Source organism: Symphalangus syndactylus, chromosome 1 (assembly GCF_028878055.3).
Source record: "Symphalangus syndactylus isolate Jambi chromosome 1, NHGRI_mSymSyn1-v2.1_pri, whole genome shotgun sequence".
In the NCBI taxonomy this organism is placed as follows: domain Eukaryota; kingdom Metazoa; phylum Chordata; class Mammalia; order Primates; family Hylobatidae; genus Symphalangus; species Symphalangus syndactylus.
The window spans coordinates 130,139,519-130,157,705 of NC_072423.2; the positions used below are offsets into that span (position 1 = coordinate 130,139,519).

An 18,187-nucleotide genomic window follows, 5' to 3' on the forward strand; every position below is an offset into this window, starting at 1 on the left:
GATCCTCCTGCCTCCCTTGGTCGCCAGTGTCTTTGCACTAACTTTCTGAAGAGCTCGTTGGCCTCCCCAACCAGATGTCTGGATTCACTTTTGATTCATTGTTTCTCATTTATGTCCTTTGAAAGCAAACATTATTTTTCTATTGCTAATTTGCTCTGAACAATTAAAGAGACTTGGATGGGAAACTTGGCTTTTACTGGCAGACTTTCTGACAAAACCCTAAGACTGCTAATTATGACTTCTACCTGAGCCAACAGTGTAACGTGTGTGCCAAAAGGGAGTTCATATAGACTGAGCGTCATTAATAGTTATCATTTATTGAGTTCTTTACACTGTCCCTGTCACTTTGTTTAGTACCTTGCACACATTACCACATTTGACCCTTTCAATGACTCATAGCTGTTTTCCCCATTTGCCAGATAAGAAATATGGATCACACAGAGGTTAAACAACATAGTTAAGATCACAGCAGCAGAGTTAGAATTTGGGCCAGGATTTAAAGCTCAGGCTTTGGAATCCACTATGGTGTCAATAAAAGCTTTATTAATGAAATCATGGTGACCAGAGGATGGGAAATATGAGTTCACTATGTTGAGAGTTGGTGAGATCACACCTGGAATTTTGTGAGATGCCTCACTTTATAAGATAAAAGCAAATTGGTCCAGACTACGGACCACGGACTATCAGAAACCACTGAAAAAACTGAGCAGTTTTAACTGACCAAATAAAAGCATTGATAAAAAGTCTTCACATATTTGGATTATAGTCCTGTGGAAGAAAAATTCCATGTACTTTACTCATTTACTATAAAAGCCTATAGACATGACAGAAATGCATATTTGGAGTCACTCTCAGGAAAAGTTTTGTGACCATTGTGAAAGTGACAAGGCGGGAGGTCTGGGCACCTGTCAATGAAGTTGTTACTTCAGAAGTGATGAGGTTTTGAAAGTATGATTATTTATTAGTGCATATGTTCAAAGAGAAGGCAGGTCTTCTAATTTCAGAAATCTTCCCTGACACTTCAACTTCTCCTATAACCACAACCCTTAATTTCAAATGTCTACATTGTTTACATTCAGAATATTTTATTGGTGTCTTCCATGTGGCACTACTTGACACTTATTATCTTCTATTGCTGTTATTCAGCACTTTGAGGCCCCCAGTTACCCAAGTACAGTAATTCATCTTGCTGTCATTATTAACTCCCTAATGATGCCTTGCTAATGGTAGATACCCATAAAGCAGAATCTCATTGATCCTTCATAGAACTTCAGTAAATATTTAGTACTCAGTAAAAATTTACCTCAGTTTCACTACTCACTAGTTCTGTGAACTTGGGCAAGGCAATTCAACCCAATTAAACCCTCTCTGTGCCTCAGTTTTCTCATTTGAAAAACTGAGTAACTGCAGTTTCTTACAATTACATTTGTTAAATCTGTAAAACTTTTAGAACAGGGCCTGGCACATAGTAAGTACTCTTTCTCATATATATGTGTATATATGTATATATATGTGTATATATGTATATATATGTGTATATATGTATATATATATGTAGTACTGTAATTTTTCAGTTCTTCTCAGAGATTGATGCATATTTGTTAAGATAAATACATAATTATTAAAGGATTAGAGAGAGGGGCTAGAAAACTGAATATTTGAAGTTTTGGAAGGACTTTAGAGGTCACCCACAATAGCCATTCCCACACCCACTGCATATTAGTGTATTTCAGTATTATTAATATAAATAGGAATACTTCCTGAAATTTTAGATCCTAGGCTCCACGTAGAATCGTTTTGGGTAGGAATCCAGGATTCTGAATCTTCATTAATTTTCCCAGGAATTTTTTGGAAGCTAGCAGATCACTTTCCTCAGATGGGCTCCAATTTTTATAGATGAGAATACTGACTCACAGAGAGGTTGTATTATTTCAGGATCAGAGAACTTGGGAGTGATCAAGTGGGACTAGAAGTCAGCTCTCCTCATGTCTGGGCCACAGGTTGTGGAGGGAATTATTGGATTGTATGAAAAGGTTAGATAAGATGACTTCCAAAGTAAATATGCAGTCAGCCAGTCAGTCCTCAGAGAGCTATTGAAAGCCAGCTGCTGAACTCTGTTTCTGGAATGGTCAGTAAAATGAGACATGGCTCTTTTTTTCTGTAGGTTTATAATCTGGCATAAGAAATAAAACCTCTACACAGGTAGCCACAGTGCAAGGTGGAAAGCAACAAGGCAGAAGGTCTAGGAAGCTGCCTACCCGGTGTGGGCTGGACTACTCGGCTACCATCTTGTGTTCTGAACATGGTGGAGGAAGCTCTGCTCTTCTCACAGGGGAACCCCCGACCACTGTGGTCCTCTCTTCCTGCCCTTCCAGAGGTGATAACTCACCAGCCACTTGGTCTAGAGTTTATTACCCTGGTCATTTGATCAATCTGAGAAGACCTCCCTTTCTATTGTCACAGCTTACCATCACATGCAAGTTTCCTTTATGCATTTATGTACCATTATTACTATTATTTTTGAGACACAGTCTCACTCTTTTGCCCAGGCGGAAGTGCAGTGGTATGATCTTGGCTCACTGCAGCCTCCTCCTCCCAGGTTCAAGTGATTCTTGTGCCTTAGCCTCCCGAGTAGCTGGGACTACAGGTATGCGCCACTATGCCTGGTTAATTTTTGTATTTTTTGGTAAAGACAGGATTTCATCATGTTTACCAGGCTGGTCTGAAACTCCCGGCCACAAGTGATCTGCCTGCCTCGGCCTCCCAAAGTGCTGAGATTGCAGGTGTGAACCACCGTGCCTGGTGTCATTTATGTATTGAATAAATATTGTTGTTACTTAGTACTGTTAGCTAACTTTTATTTAGTTCCCACTATGTACCAGACACTGTTTTAAGGCATTATCTGTATTAATTCATTTAATTCTATGCCAAAGGAAGAGGCTCTCAAAATCTGAAACAATATTTGAAGCTGAATTGTTTGTTAATCAAGGGGGAACAATATATCTCTCTGAATAAAGCAAAAGTTGAGCCTATACAGAATTTTGGAAGCTATGGAGGGGAGGAAGTGGTAAAAATGCAGAAGCTGGAGTCTTTAGGAATTGACTGGCTTTCAAATTTGGAATTGTGGTTTCTGGAGTGAGCCTGTGGTCCGTGGGCTGACTTTTAGAAGTCAAATGACTACCATAAAGAAAATAAGAGCACAGAAAGAGTGGCTGCAGTAACAAGAATGGAGAGGAGAGGAAAGGGAGGGTCTTGCAGCCACAGTTTCCTTTAATAATGAAGAGAACAGAAACCCAGGTTTGCCTTGCTGACTGTTCCCGGGGTTCTTTCAGCCTGCACTGTCTCTTCTCTAGCCCATTAACTGTGTTCTATGTCTATTGTATCCCCAGCCAAAGATTTTCCCTGCTTAATCAGGTCCAGTCTCCTTGCTGTGCTATCAGTTCAGAAAGGCATACAGACAACCTGCGATGGCATCTCAGAGGAGGAAGACATTATCACTGGTTGGTTGAAGTAACCAGGAAGAACTTCTTTCATTTAATAGTCAAAAAATGTTCATCAAACTCCTATAAACTGCCAGGCACTTCTGGGTGCTATGGAAAAAACAGTGAAACCAACAGACACAAACTCATGCTCTCACAGAGCTTAACCTTTATTGGAGAGACAGATGTTTAAAAAAATTATATATATATATAAATTTACGTGGGTATTATATGTCCCATGGTAGTCACTGCTCTGGAATCAAAGCAGAGAAAGTAGTGCGGAGAGGTGGTTGCAGCTTCATATAAGGTGGTCAAGGAAGGCCTCCCTGAGAAACTGATGTTTAAGGAAAGAATCAGAATGGTGAAAAGACCACAGATGATAGAGCTGTGTGAGCTTGGAGGACAGTAACAAGATGAGGTTTGAGGTCCATGAGATGATAGGGAAATGGGCATTTGAGGTTATTAGAAGGATGTTAGCTTTTAGTTTGATGAGGAGTCATTGAATGCTTTAAGCAGAGGAGTCATCATGTGATCAGATTTATCTTTTCAAGGGAACGTAGGAGGTACTGTGTCGAGAATAGTCCACAGAGAATGAGGGGAAAGGGTGGAGAAAAGTGGTTAGTTGGGAGGCTACTGCAGTAACCCTAGCATATGAAGGTGGTTTGAACTAAGGTAGTAAAAGTAGGGGGTGATGAAAAGCAGTCATATCCTAGGTATAGTCTTCATGGAAGATTCCTCAAATTGAAAGACTTCATTAAGAGCCACTATAAACTCTAGCGGTTAGAATGAAAATTCTGAATATCCTTCCTCAGGAGACCACAGAGCTTGACCTATTCTAGAATCTCCAGAGGGCCTTTTCTGACCTGGGCAAATGCTGGGGGAGAAAGAGGCACATTATCACATCTGGCTATAAAAATAAAATGTGTCTATCAAAGACAAGACATAATCTAGACCCAATTCTGTAGATTTTTATAGTATTTTCTCCTAGATAATTGTGTGAATTATGTGGATTTTTTTAATTCATTGGTGTGAAGACAGTGATAATTTAAATTTCACTGCTATTCTGGTTACGAGTGGGTGTTGACATTTTTTATTTTATCATGTGTGTGTGTGTGACACACACACACACGGAACGGGGTGAGAGAAAGAGAAAGAGAAACATACTGAGCAGGCTATAGAGCTGCTGTTATTCCCTGGGTAATGAAAGCTTGAAATCCTACTAATGAGGTTAAAAAAAAAAAAACCTTAACTTTTTCTGTGTGCTTAATAATAGCACTGCCTACTCACATAACCAGAGTTCCTGGAATAATTGCTCTCTTTCTTACTCTATTTTTAGGGCCTAAAAAATTTGGGAGGAGAGGAAAGTACCTTCAGGTGCAGAGCATTTCCATCTAAAAGCTCAATTCTAGGGCTTCAACATTTGGCCCTAAACCATGTTAAATGTTTCCTTTCATGTGAAAGTGAAGGCTGGAACTAACATTCATCATTGGAGCTCTGAATGGCTTCTCTTTCAGTGAGAGGACAAAAGATTGATCCTTTGCTGCAGATTCCATCTTTCCCCAACTGGGGGATCTTCCTGTAACATTTTTATCTGGTGCTTTCATAGACACCATTTGTGTTTGCCAATAACAGAATTAAAGTGTTTGTAAAGCCATAGAATTTTATCAGAACATTTAACTTTGAGGAGAAGGTGGAATCTAAGGTATGATAAATGTTAATATTGTTAGAGCCCTCACTAAGAGTAGAAGTGTTTGAAATATATATATTTAGAAGGGTTTTTTGTAGACCATTGGAATATTTAAGATGGATTTAAAATAGAAGACACTGTGTGAGGTACAGTGCTGAAAAGTACTTTAAAAATTGTTTCTGTAAATTTCAACAATTAAATGAACATATACATTATAAGGTGGAGAAACATACTGATTAGAAAAAGAGAATGTGATTGAAGCAAAGCTTGTGCTAGAAATTGGTTGAATATCTGGATTGAGTTGCCAGAATTATTTTTGTGGAGGGCTATTTTGGGTAGGTAGTAACCTTTCTTCTCAGATATAGATTTTCATGTTGACTTTTAACATTTAGTCAATGATTGGCATATACAGTCTTGAACATGTTCCATCTCATCCTTTTGCCTGTGCTTAAACTGCAAGGTTGAAAAGTTTAAAGGCATTTAATACAGGCTTAACAAACCATTGTGCTGCTTTCTTTCCTCTATCACTCTCTATGTAGAAAATGGCTGAAAAATTAGGGGCTCTCAAGGACAAAGCAGTATCTAATATAGAGGAACATTTAAACATAGAATTAAAACATAGAGTTAAGATTAGTGACATGTTTATATCGCTGCTGCTTTTTAAGGAACAATTTGTTAAAAGGGAAAATATGGTATCCCTAACAAATTATGAGAGAGAGAGAGAGAGAGAGAGAGAGACAGAGAGAGAGAGAGAGAGAGAGAGAGAGAGAGAGAGAGAGAGAGAGAGAGAGAGTGTGTGTGTGTGTGTGTGTGTGCATGAAACAGATGTGGGCTTATGTTTACGAAGATCTTTTGGTACATGTGTTTGAAAGGTGACTGCAAGAATGAGTAAAATGGGTTGCATTTACATTTCTTGGGCTCCTCCACACTCCCTGATGCTAAACAAGATGCTGCAAGAATGGAAAATAGAACTTTCTGTGTAAACTTTGTAATCTAGTTCATAGGGAAATTGGCCAACAGCTACATACACCTAAAGGAAGAGGGGACATACATTTGGAGAAACATATTCATGTGTGCTAGTTCAAGAAGAAAGCAGCTAGCTCTTTGCCTTTGAAGATTTCAATATTCACTTTGTTGAAGGTGACCAGGTGATCCCTCTTAGATACCTCCATAATTCAGATACATCCAATACATGATGGATCTTTATAAAATTCAATTTGTTATTTCAATCTGGAAATGCATTATTTCTTCCTTGAGGAAAACAAATTGTGTAAGGACAGGTGTTATTTTCTTTATCTCTGCCCAAAGCTTCATCCTAGGGCTCAGAAATGCTAAAGGACTCAGTACAAGGAAATGAAGCCAAAAGCTTGCTACCTTAATTATAGGATTTGTCCACTCAATGCATCAGATTCTGAAAGTTAAAACAACTATTGTATTATATTGTGTAATTTATATTTTAAGGGGATACTGACAGCATAGAGGAGGTGTTAATTCTAGATAAAATCTGAAGGGCTTTTTTCTCATCCTTTTCTCCAAATGCCTAACTCCTGTTCCTACAACTCAAACTCTCTTGTGGTAGAGTGATGGCTGTCTCTGAGGAAAGGATTAGGGAAATCACTTAATCATTCGTGCATGTGTAGAAATGCCAACGAATATTTACTCTCTCCTTGGGGTAGGTGCTTTGTGAACCAACTCTCTAATTATGGAAAACATTTTTTCCAACTTCAAAGACCATCTAGCATGGGAATTGTTGTATGTGAATGGTACCTTTCCTCATCAGACCTGAAATTATACTGAATGAGAGGGTCATATACTCCATGACTAACTCAGCCCAGTACAGAGTAACATATATAATAAGGCAGATTGACTTAATCCATAAATTGTGAGCTTTGTAAAATTTTCCTTAACTCTATCATACCATTGTGTGTCATAAGAAATTGTCAGCTCAACACCTCAAATGATGCCTTCATGTATTAAAAGATGTGCCATTTGAAGCTGGGATAGTGATGCATTTTGTCGCCTGTGCTTTGTTATGTGATGTAATTAGACTATATCTCAAACACAATTTGTTTGCGTGATTCCAGGAGATACTGATCAACAAGAGATGATTCCAAGTAAGAAGAATGCTGTTCTTGTGGATGGGGTTGTGCTGAATGGTCCTACAACAGATGCAAAAGCTGGAGAAAAATTTGTTGAAGAGGCCTGTAGGCTAATAATGGAAGAGGTGGTTTTGAAAGCTACAGATGTCAATGAGAAGGTAAAAATTAAAACCTGTAAAAAGTTGCAGAAATGGGAAAGATAGATGTTCCCCAAATCAGTATGGCTGAATATAAGGGAAATGGGAAGGCCAAATTGTTATTTCTTCTATGCTTTTGTCTCAAAAGGATGTCTAGATATAAAAGTATAGGCTGTCCTTCAGGCAATTCCTGCTGTCCTTGAAGGGTTGACTCCTTGCTCTGCCAGTCATTCCTGGGAAGATTGGCTGAGACCCTAGAGTTTAATCACATAAGGACTTGAAGCACAGGGATGAAACTCCCTGCACCCTAGATAGTAACGTAGATAAGTAACCTGCTAATCTGACTTATGCAACTCTCTAATGCTCTTTGCTCCCCATTTTCTAGTGCATACTCTTCATGTTGCTCGTGAAAATCAAGCAAAAGAAAAGGATGTGAAAACATTTTAAATTTATCTTAAGGTCCTTCTCAAGAGCTTGTCTAAATTTAGCCTAGAAATCTTAGGTGGTTAAGTCTGACTCCTTTCTGGTAGCAATTATTGGTTGCAGATTTCAAAATCAGGCTCAAATTCAATTCACATTGATATTAGAACCGCTGCTAATGGCATCTACTCTTAAGAGTACTTATTATGTTCTAAGGACTACTCCTTATGCATTTAATCCTTTCAAAAGCGCTAAAAGGCAGATACTATTTATTACCCCCATTTTAGAGCTGGGAAAGAAAGTCAGGCACAAAGAGCTCAAATATCTTGCCCAAGATTATACACAAATATCAGAGCTGGGACTAAAATCCAGGCAGTCTCACTTCACAATCTGCACTCTTAACTACTCCATATGCCTCTTAAAATCACTGAATTAACCTTTATCACATTGGTTTTCGTGTTGGAGGTGGATTATCAACAAATGGATGTAAGGAAGAGATTTTTATTCCAGTTATATTAGTTAGAAATAAATATCATTTTTAAAAGATTTTGAAAGTGAGGTGATATTTATTCTGAATTTTTGATCACATGCCTTTGGGAAAACTAATAGGAAAATAGATTGATGCATGAATTTGGAAGGCAAAATCCTGATGGTGTTTGGTATTTGCCCAGAGAGCATATTTATAATTACATAATTTCTGGTCTTCTCTGTACTTGTGAAATACTTTGGACCTGCTTTACTTTGGAGTACACTGCTCCTTTGGCAGTTTTTTTTTAATTGGCCATTTAGTCATTAAATATTAACTGAGTATTAGCTATGACTAAAGCTTTATATTCAGCCCTAGAGAATATAAAGAAAGACAATATAAAGGTCCAGCTCTGAACAGAATTTATAATCTAATTGGAAGGTTATGTTTTCATTAGAAAAGGCAGCGGGGCTCCCAGTGAGGATGTGATAAATGCTTTGAGACTGGAGCAGATTTTTGGGATTTCACTCAGGAGCGGGTACTTTGAGCTTAGATGCGGAATGTAAAGGGCAAGTGAGACTTTTGGGGGGCAGTGGCAGGGGAAGAGAATGGTTGGCATTAGGGTACTCATTTCTGGAGGAAGAAAGCAGGAAGGTCAATAATGGAAAGAGCATTGCAAAAGGACAAGATGTATTAATTTTTTGCCCAGAAAAGAGGGCTTACACAGGGAACTAATAAGATGAGAAATGGAAGATCTTAAGATCCTAAGTTGTCAATTAAGGAACCACAAGTCAATTACAATGTAATAGATGTGCAGGCTACCCACGGGAAGTTGGATTGAAAGCTATGCTAGAGTTGGGGGAAGGAGGTGAAGTTTTGATACCACTAACTTAGCCTACCTTGTTTGAGATCCAACAGAGCACCATTAAAAGGCAGCCTGCAGATATATACCCAAGCTTGGTGCAATGATCACTGCTAGTTTCATTAGTAGAAAATTCTTCATCAGCCAGTTTTTAAAACTGAATTATAATTTACATTCAGTAAAATTTACCCCTTTGGAGTGTGGTTCTATGAGTTTCAGAAGTCATAACTATTACTACGATATGATGGAACTGTTCTATATCTTAATTAGAATAGTTATATGATTGTAACTATTCTGTGCACCTCTTTAATCAATTCTCACCTTTCCTCTAGCCCCTGAAACCACCGATTTTCTTTCCCTATGATACTTGCCTTTTCTAGAATGTCATGTTGATGGAATAGTATTGTAGTAGCCTTTGAGTCTTGCTGTTTACCCTCAACAAAATGCATTTGAGATTCATCCATGTTGTTGAATGCACCAGTAGTCATTCCTTTTCTCTCAGGCATTTCCAATTTACCTCTGCCTGTCATGGTTATAGCATCAGAGTTTAATTTCATACTACTTGCACAACTTCGTATTTCCTCCTGCTTCCCCCAACCTCCCAGTCTTTTCACTCCCTGGCTATTTCCCTATCTCTTTCCTCCCCTCCACAGCCAAAATTTTTAGAGATTATCTACATTCCCTCCCTCCTTCTATTTCTTCACCTCCTACATCCTCACTTCAAAGCAATCTGGCCTCCGCCCCCACCTCTCTAAGTCAAGCTGCTCTTGCCAAGAACACCTCCTTGTTGATAAATTCCATGAGCACTTCAGTCTTTATCTAATTCAGCTTCTTAGCAGTATTTGACAGTGGTGAACATCGCCTTCCTAAAGTATTCTTTCTTCTTGGTTATGGTAGCACTAAACTCTTAGGATTCTCCCTACCTCTCTGGCATGCCCTCCACAGTACACGCAGGCTCCTCTTCCTATGCCCATTTGTAAGTGTTAGTGATGCCCAGAAAGATTCTGCTCCTCTCTTCTCTGCTGTAGGTTCTCTCTGAGCCACATCAACTACTGTTATATTATCATAGTGTATCCCTGGAACTCTGTCCTCAATGTTTTGTAGGAGCCTCAGATCAACTGCTATACAACTTTTGGATATTCTGAAGGTGGCTTGTCCTAAACATGCTTATACCTCATCATCCCTACCACCCCAACCAGATCCTTCTCTTGCTATCCCCATTGCTGCCATCCAATCTTGTGTCCAAGCTGGAAACCTCCGGATGATCCTTGGCTCATTCATCTCACCCTCAAAATCTAACTGATTTCCAAGTTCTAGTGATTCTGCATTTTAAATATCTCTAAAAACTACATACTTAATACAGCATTGACAGTCATCCAGATCATCACCTTCTCTTGCCTGGCTTATTACAGCAACCTCTTATTTCAAATTTTATTTGGAATCTCCACATAACTAAAGCTATTGCCCCAAACACAAATATAATCCTTTCATTCCCCTGTCCTAAACATTTAAATGGCTTCCTTAGAGCAAAGTCCAAACTCTAATATGTCACATAAAGCCCATTATGATCTGAGCCTTGTATATCTCTGTTCATTCATTTATTCAACACATCTTTATTGAGCACTATTATGTGCAGACTCTGTGTTAGTCACTTGGGATCAGTGAGCAAAAAGACAGATCTGCTTGTACGGAGATTATGTAGGATACAATAAATAACAGTATATAAGAGGGTGATAAGTGCTTTGTAAAAAGGAATAGTAGGAAAAGTTAAAGGGGATTGATAGAGGTAGTGGGTAGATTTTAATTTTAGGTAAGGGAGTCGGGATTGCTGTTGTTGAGAAAGTGACTTCTGAGCAAAGCTTTGAAATAAGTGAGGGATTCAGTTATGAGGATATTTTGAAAAACATTCTAGGCAGAGGGCACAGACAGTACAGACCCCAGTATGGGAACATCCGTCGTGTAGTTAAGAACAGTAAGGAGGCCAGGGTGGCAGGAGCAGAGTTAGCCAGAAGGAAAGTAGTCCCAGATGAGACTAGGGGAAAAATGAAGCCAGGAGAAACAGATCGTAAAGGATCATTTTATGTCTTTGAAATGACCTCAGGTTTTACTTTGAAAGAAATAGGGAGCCATCAGATGTATTTGAATAGAGGAATGGCCATGTTAAGTTTAGGAGGATCATTCTGGCTGCTGGTTTGATAGCAGACTGCATAGGGCAGGGTACTCGCAGAGAGAAAAACTGCTTCAGCATTCCTGTTTTATTTATTTCCTCTCCATTTCTCAAAAATCCATGTTCAAGCCATACAAACGTACTTGATTTTACAGATGTGCCATAGGATCCGAATATATCTTTTTTAATTTTACTTTTGATCTTTGCTACTTCTGTCACTTCCATCTAGAACCTCCCTAAACTTTGATTCACTCTAATTCTATGTTAACAATTTAGATAGCAGTATCACTAGGAAATCTCGCTTGACCTTGCAAATGTAAGATGGCACCCCTCATTGGTCCCATCAACATCTACATTACTGTCATAGTTCTTTTCGGCTGAACTATAGTTACATGTTCAAATCGCGTGCTGCCTGGAAGCTTTGTAATGGTAGAGTCCACGTTTGTAACACCCTCTCAATACCTGGCTATAGTGGATACTCAATTTGTGTTGTGGTTGAATCTCCAGGTGTGTGAATGGAGGCCTCCTGAACAACTGAAACAGCTTCTTGATTTGGAGATGAGAGACTCAGGCGAACCACTCCATAAACTATTGGAACTCTGTCGGGATGTCATTCGCTACAGCGTCAAAACTAGTAAGAACTTGAATTTACTTCCTTGATCTGTACCTCTGACAAGTTCTTATGTTTGTAAAGCATTTATTTACCTCTCAAAGCTGAGTATAGCAATGTTTATGGAACAAGAAATCTGGATCAAAAAATTAGTAGTTCTGATGTTTTTGCAATGGTCCCTTTAATCCCTAATCCAGATTCATTGCCAAGGCCAAAGATAAGTTGATAGGAAAACTGTTGGTGTTAGTGTTTGTATGTAAATATCCTCGTCTCCTTGCCAACTCCCCCCTACATACTATTTGTAATCAAGATCATATATTATCACTGCTACTTATCATTTCTTGTGTTAGACCAAACTGGCAAATAGTATTTTGATTATATAAATTTGTTAAGGGATTTTAAATCTTGATGGCCCAGAGTATGCAAAAAAAGTGTTCAAAAGGTATCTTTAATAGAAACAGGAATAGATTTATCTGGAAGACACTGATTAACTCTTGGCAATTGGTAATTGCCAAACTATTTGATCAAATCTGGCTGTATCAAAAATAAATAAATAAAAGCCATTAGATGGATATAAGACAAATGAATACATTCCAAGTTTTTGATGAGATTATTTCACAGTGATGTCATAACTACTGTGAACTTTGTACGTGCAGTGATGGGATGTCAATCTTACACTAAGGCATCATTCCAGCTTACCTGTTAATATCCTGTTCGTCCAGTGAACAAGTTTCAAAAATGGGAGAATAATCTTCCAAAATATTTCTCAGTGTAATGTAAAGGTAATCTAGTGCTTAAGACCATACAGACATTACTTTGTAAATTCTGGCGCTGGACTAAGTTTAGTGGAAAGAACATAGTGAAATTCTGGCTAAAAATAATTGGATTATATTCCTTTGGGAAAGTCTGGTGTAGGTATCAAAAACTCAGTTAGCATTTCAAAAGCAGAGATACGTATCTTATTATTACACTGCATGTCAAAAGTGTAGAATGACATTTAATGCAGTAGATTTTTCAGTTTACTGGATATTTTCCATGTTACCATGGAAATCAATCATAAATTAACACAGAACTAAAAAAAATCTTATTAAAATTACTTGTAGCAATGCCTTTTTTTTTTTTTTTTTGCCAGATCAGAGGAAGTTTTCCATGTTTAAGCTGAAAAGACGTTTTCTTTTGAGACTTGTTTTTTTATTGAACCCCTAAAGAGAAAAAAAAAACAAACTAAAACCAGATGCTGTAAGCTGTAATGAGAGGTCACCAAATAAAATGATTCCCAAATACTCAAATGTAGAAATAGAACTCCTGCCTCTTTGTTCTGTCATGCTGAGCTTCCTGCAATTGAGAATGTCAAGCCAGTTAGCCGGGTGTATGGTGTGATTATTCACATGGTGTAAAGCCAAGAACCTTTATGAGACCTTTTACAGGAGGGGAAAAAATTTAAAATTGGAACAAGACGTTGTTTGTCTCTTAAAGGCGATTGCATTTGAAGCAAATTGAATCAGAAGTGTACGTAAGCCACATAGTGAGTCACATCTTACTCCAACTATATACTGCCAGTCGCATGGGTCCAATCTGAAAAATGAAAAGGCTGCTCAGTGCCATAGCCTGGGGTGAACTCTGTTGTGAGTGAAATGTATATGAAGTGAGAAGTTAATATTGATATTTTCAGAAAAAAGGCAGTACCCTGTGATCCTTGGACAAATAGTGTTCAAATAATTATTTAAAGGTCCTGGTTTGGGTCTGGGTTGTAAAAAAGAGGAGCAAGTAAATCAAAGCTCTTAAAAGACAATTCAGATTTTACTTAGAAACGTTGATCAGTAGAAAGGGCTCTAAGATGGGTCTTCAACATGTTTTTCCTTGTACATGATCCTGTTTTGGATTTTTTTTTAGAATGAGGTATAATTTATATTCAGTAAGGTGCAGAAATCTTAATTGCTCGGCATGATGAATTTGTACATAGCTGTGCATATGGAACCATCACCTGGATCTAGATACAGACCAATTCTAGCACTCCAGAGGCTCTCTGAAGTCCCTTCCCAATCCATAATTCTTTCCACAAAGTACCTAGAATTCTAACCGCCATCTCTCCTTAGATAGCTTTGTTGGTTTTGAATGTCATATAAATGGAACTATGTTATATATAACTCTTTTGTGTGTGTCTGCTTTCATTTTCTGAAAGATTCATTTATGTTAATGCTGTATCAGTAGTTTTTTTTTATTGCTGCATAGATGAATACTCTGTTTTAAATTTACAGACCACCCAAGATTTTTCAACCAATTGTATGCTGGACTTGATTATTACTCCTTGGTGGGCCGATTTATGACCGAAGCATTGAATCCAAGTGTGTAAGTGCCATGCTACAGAAATTTCACACCAAACATGGATTAGAGACTTTAAGTAGATGAAATTTTATTTCAAAAATTTCTATTTAATGGTTTCTTTTGCATAATGCCATCATAAATAATGGAATAGTTTTATGATACTTATCAGTACTCAAATAGCTATTTGATTTAAATAGTGGTACCGTGAGATGGAAAAGGCAGTCATTATTATCTCCGTTTAACAGATGAGAAAATTGATTAGGCAATTTTTTTTTTATTATTATACTTTAGGTTTTAGGGTACATGTGCACAATGTGCAGGTTTGTTACATATGTATCCATGTGCCATGTTGTTTTGCTGCACCCATTAACTCGTCATTTAGCATTAGGTATATCTCCTAATGCTGTCCCTCCCCCCTCCCCCCACCCCACAACAGTCCCCGGAGTGGATTAGGCAATTTTTTATTTGTTCCTGCATGAAAAGTCATTTTCTGTGCTAAGTGACGGAGAGACATATTGAACATAAGTAAACCTTGACTCTGCCCTCATGGAGCATAATATCTGGTATAAAAATGCTAATCGAAGTGGTCCACAAAAATTAATGTAAAATCCAAACTCTCATCTGAAGGAAAAGTACAAAGTGTTCTAAGTATTAATATGAATGGGGCAATTTTTCCTAGTTGGAAGTTCAGGAGAGTGTGCTCTGCAAAGGTGACAGTTGACACTGAAGAATAAGTGTTATTAGGTGATAAGGTGAGGGATGAGTTCTAAATAGACAGGATGGCGTGTATAAAGGCCCTGTGGCAGCACACAGCATGCCATTCTCTATGAACTGAAAGGTCAGTGTGGGTATAGCTGAGAAAGTTTTAAGGACTATAGTGGAGAATAAGACTAAAGAGAGATAGAGACAGAAGCCAGACAGACAGGGCCCAGGTGACCATGTTTATGAATCTTTCTAAATGTAACAAAAAGCCATTGAAGCTTTCTAAATCACTAGGTGCCATTTGCTTACTGAAAAAATCTCTAAAAATATAAATAGGTTGGAGGGGACCCATTCGGAGGGCATTGCTTTAGTCAGGTGAGAGAGGAAAGTAGCTTGGACTTGGAGAGAAGAGATAGGAATAGAGCAGGAAAGAATGAGTTCAAAAAATAAAACAGAAAGGACAGGATACACGTCTTGGAAATAATGGTAAAAGGGAGAACATTTCTGGGACGATGCCTGGGTTTCTGGCTTTCATAGCTAGGTTCATGGTCATATCTTCATAGAAATAAGAAGCACTGAGAGAGGGAACTGGTTTTCAAGTATATGGTGAAGGAGGCAAGAGCAAGCATTCCATTTTCAGTTGTGGGCATTTGAGTTTGCAGTGACTTTAAAATATCCAAGAATACATAGGAACTAAGCTGAGAAATATACGGGCCTGGAATTCTGTTGTCTATATGAAAGGTATAAACCTAAGAATTATCAGTGAAATTATGGTAATTGAAATGGTGGACGTGGATGGGATTTCCTATGTCAGTGATTCACCACCCTGACTATTCATGAGTATCACTTGAGAATTTTATAAAAATGTATTGATACCTGGGTGCCAACCCAGGCCAATTAAATCTGAATTTCTGTGGCTGTGCCCCATGCATTGATATATTTACAAAGTTCAACAAGTGATTTCAATGGGAAGCCAAGATAAAGAACCACTGCCTAGGGGACAGAGTATAGAGTGGGGAGAGAAGAAGGCTCAATACTGGGCCTTGAGGACATCTAACATTTAATGGTTAGGAGGAACAGGGTCAGCTTACAATGGCGAGAATAGAAGGTAAAAACCAAAAGGCTAGCTGTGGCAGTCACGAGGAGAGCGTGCCTAGTGTCACATGTTGTTGAATATTCAACTAAGAGCCTAAACAGCATCCACTGGATTAGCTACATGGACGTCACTGGCAACTTTAGGGAGGTTTTGATGGAGTGATGACAGCAGATACCAGGTTACAATCAGTTACAGTGAGGTTAAGTCAGGAGAGACAGTAAAATTACACACCTTTTTCAATCTTTTCTTGTATATCCCAGGTTTTGTAACTCTTCATCTAAGTTCAAAAATCTCTAAATATTTCAGATTAAAGAAGTGTTAAATTGCTGCTAAGCTAAACCATCCACTCAAAATATGCCAACCCATGAGTGTGTTCTGTCTTGTCTTCTCCACCTCCAGGCTGATTCCTAGGTTTATAATTGAGCCAGTTTTCAAAGACAGGCTTAATACATTTTTTATTATGAAAGAGTATTTTATATATATTTGTAGGTTCACATAAATATATATGCTTTTTTCATACTTTTGGTGTATGTACACTGGCTTCATAACATGGTTAAGAAACAGAATCTATCTTTTTAAATTTTTTTTTTTTGAGACGGAATCTTGCTCTGTTGCCCAGACTGGAGTGCAATGGCATGATCTCCACTTACTGCAACCTCTGCCTCCTAGGTTCAAGTAATTCTCTGCCGCAGTCTCCCAAGTAGCTGGAATTACAGGCCCCCACCACCATGCGTGGCTAATTTTTGTATTTTTAATAGAGAGGGGGTTTCACCATCTTGGCCAGGCTGGTCTTGAACTCCTGACCTATGATCCACCCACCTTGAACACCCAAAGTGCTGGGATTACAGGCATGAGCGACTGCACCCAGCTGAATCTATCTTATTTTTAAGATGGCATAACATCTGTAGAGTTGACACATGTAGGTGATAAATAGTAGGTGATACATAGTAGGTGACCAACTTTTATGCCTCAATCCAAAGTTTTCCTTTCCAGATGTTAAAATAGTTGCATTAAATTCTGTGACTATAAATCTAAATGTGTCTGTTTAACTTACATATTTAGAGTACACATTTATTCAGATATAATTTAATGTAATCCCTTAATTGAGAAGGAGATCATAGATATGTAGTCACCCTCAAGTTGTCTGGAGAGAGAAGATACTCAAACATTATCAAACAAGGCATGATGACTATTGCAATGTGGGTTCCCAGGAATGCTGCTCTAGATGGTGTTTAGTGAGTGGGATGTTTATTAAGGAGTACCCTTGGGATCAACATGAGTGACCTGGGGAAGGAGGAGGAGGATGCAAGAAAGGGCAGGGATAGGAGTCAAATTGCCTTGGAGGCTCCATGACAAATCTTGGCTGATGATTGGAGATCTCTGGAACTACAGTGGCCCTTCATGAGGGGTCTGGAGTTGGGCCCAGACAGCTAGGCCTTTACATCTCCAGCAGCCATCAGGTGTAGACTACCACAAGAAGAGGTGTGACCCTGGAGGAGGTAGCTCCCTGCAGCCGAGGCAATCTCTAAAGGGGCTAAAACAGCAATGCTCTGACAACAGCGTTCCAGCCCGGAGCAACACATCCTTCATTGACAAGGGATTTGGGTAGTGCTTTGCAGTAAAATTATCACATAAGAGATGTCTCACAGAACACTCCTCATTTATACAGACACAGAGTATAGTAGAGGAAACCCTGGTTCAGGTGGAGTAGTATCCACTTAGAATATCTAGAGGGGACTCTTAGCATACTCATGGCAGTAATCTGATAAAACCTGGTTACCATGACAATGGATTTTCTTTGACCATCAACAGCATCCAAGTCAGTGTTCCAAGCATCCACAGAGTGAAATGGCCACTGCTCATGGCTAACACATAGAATGCAAATGCATTGCCATTATCTCTCCTCATGGAATTGAGGTTTTTCTCGAAAGTAAGACTGCTGCAGCAGCTTGCAGATCCCTAAGGCCACAAGCTATTGGCATTTATCTAACCGTGCCTAGTGCTGTCACTAATGGAGTAATTCTCTATTTTCAATGGATAAATTTCCAAAGACTGCCTACACTTCAGCAGCCACTTGGTATAATAGAACTCTTTGTGCATTTCTTGGGACACCAAAGGAATGTTTTGACTCTAGTCA

General features: G+C 38.6%; 1 protein-coding gene across 10 annotated transcripts in view; it reads left to right on the forward strand.

The window, feature by feature from the left end:
* Window positions 1–18,187, forward strand: part of GADL1 (glutamate decarboxylase like 1) — a 300,401-nt gene that overhangs the window by 154,745 nt on the left and 127,469 nt on the right. For all 10 annotated transcript variants that reach the window (XM_063636873.1, XM_063636874.1, XM_063636881.1 and 7 more), the window contains 3 exons: window positions 7,251–7,423; window positions 11,825–11,951; window positions 14,186–14,276. In XM_063636873.1, coding sequence (XP_063492943.1) covers window positions 7,251–7,423; window positions 11,825–11,951; window positions 14,186–14,276 — 391 coding nt within the window. The remainder of the gene's footprint in view (window positions 1–7,250; window positions 7,424–11,824; window positions 11,952–14,185; window positions 14,277–18,187) is intronic.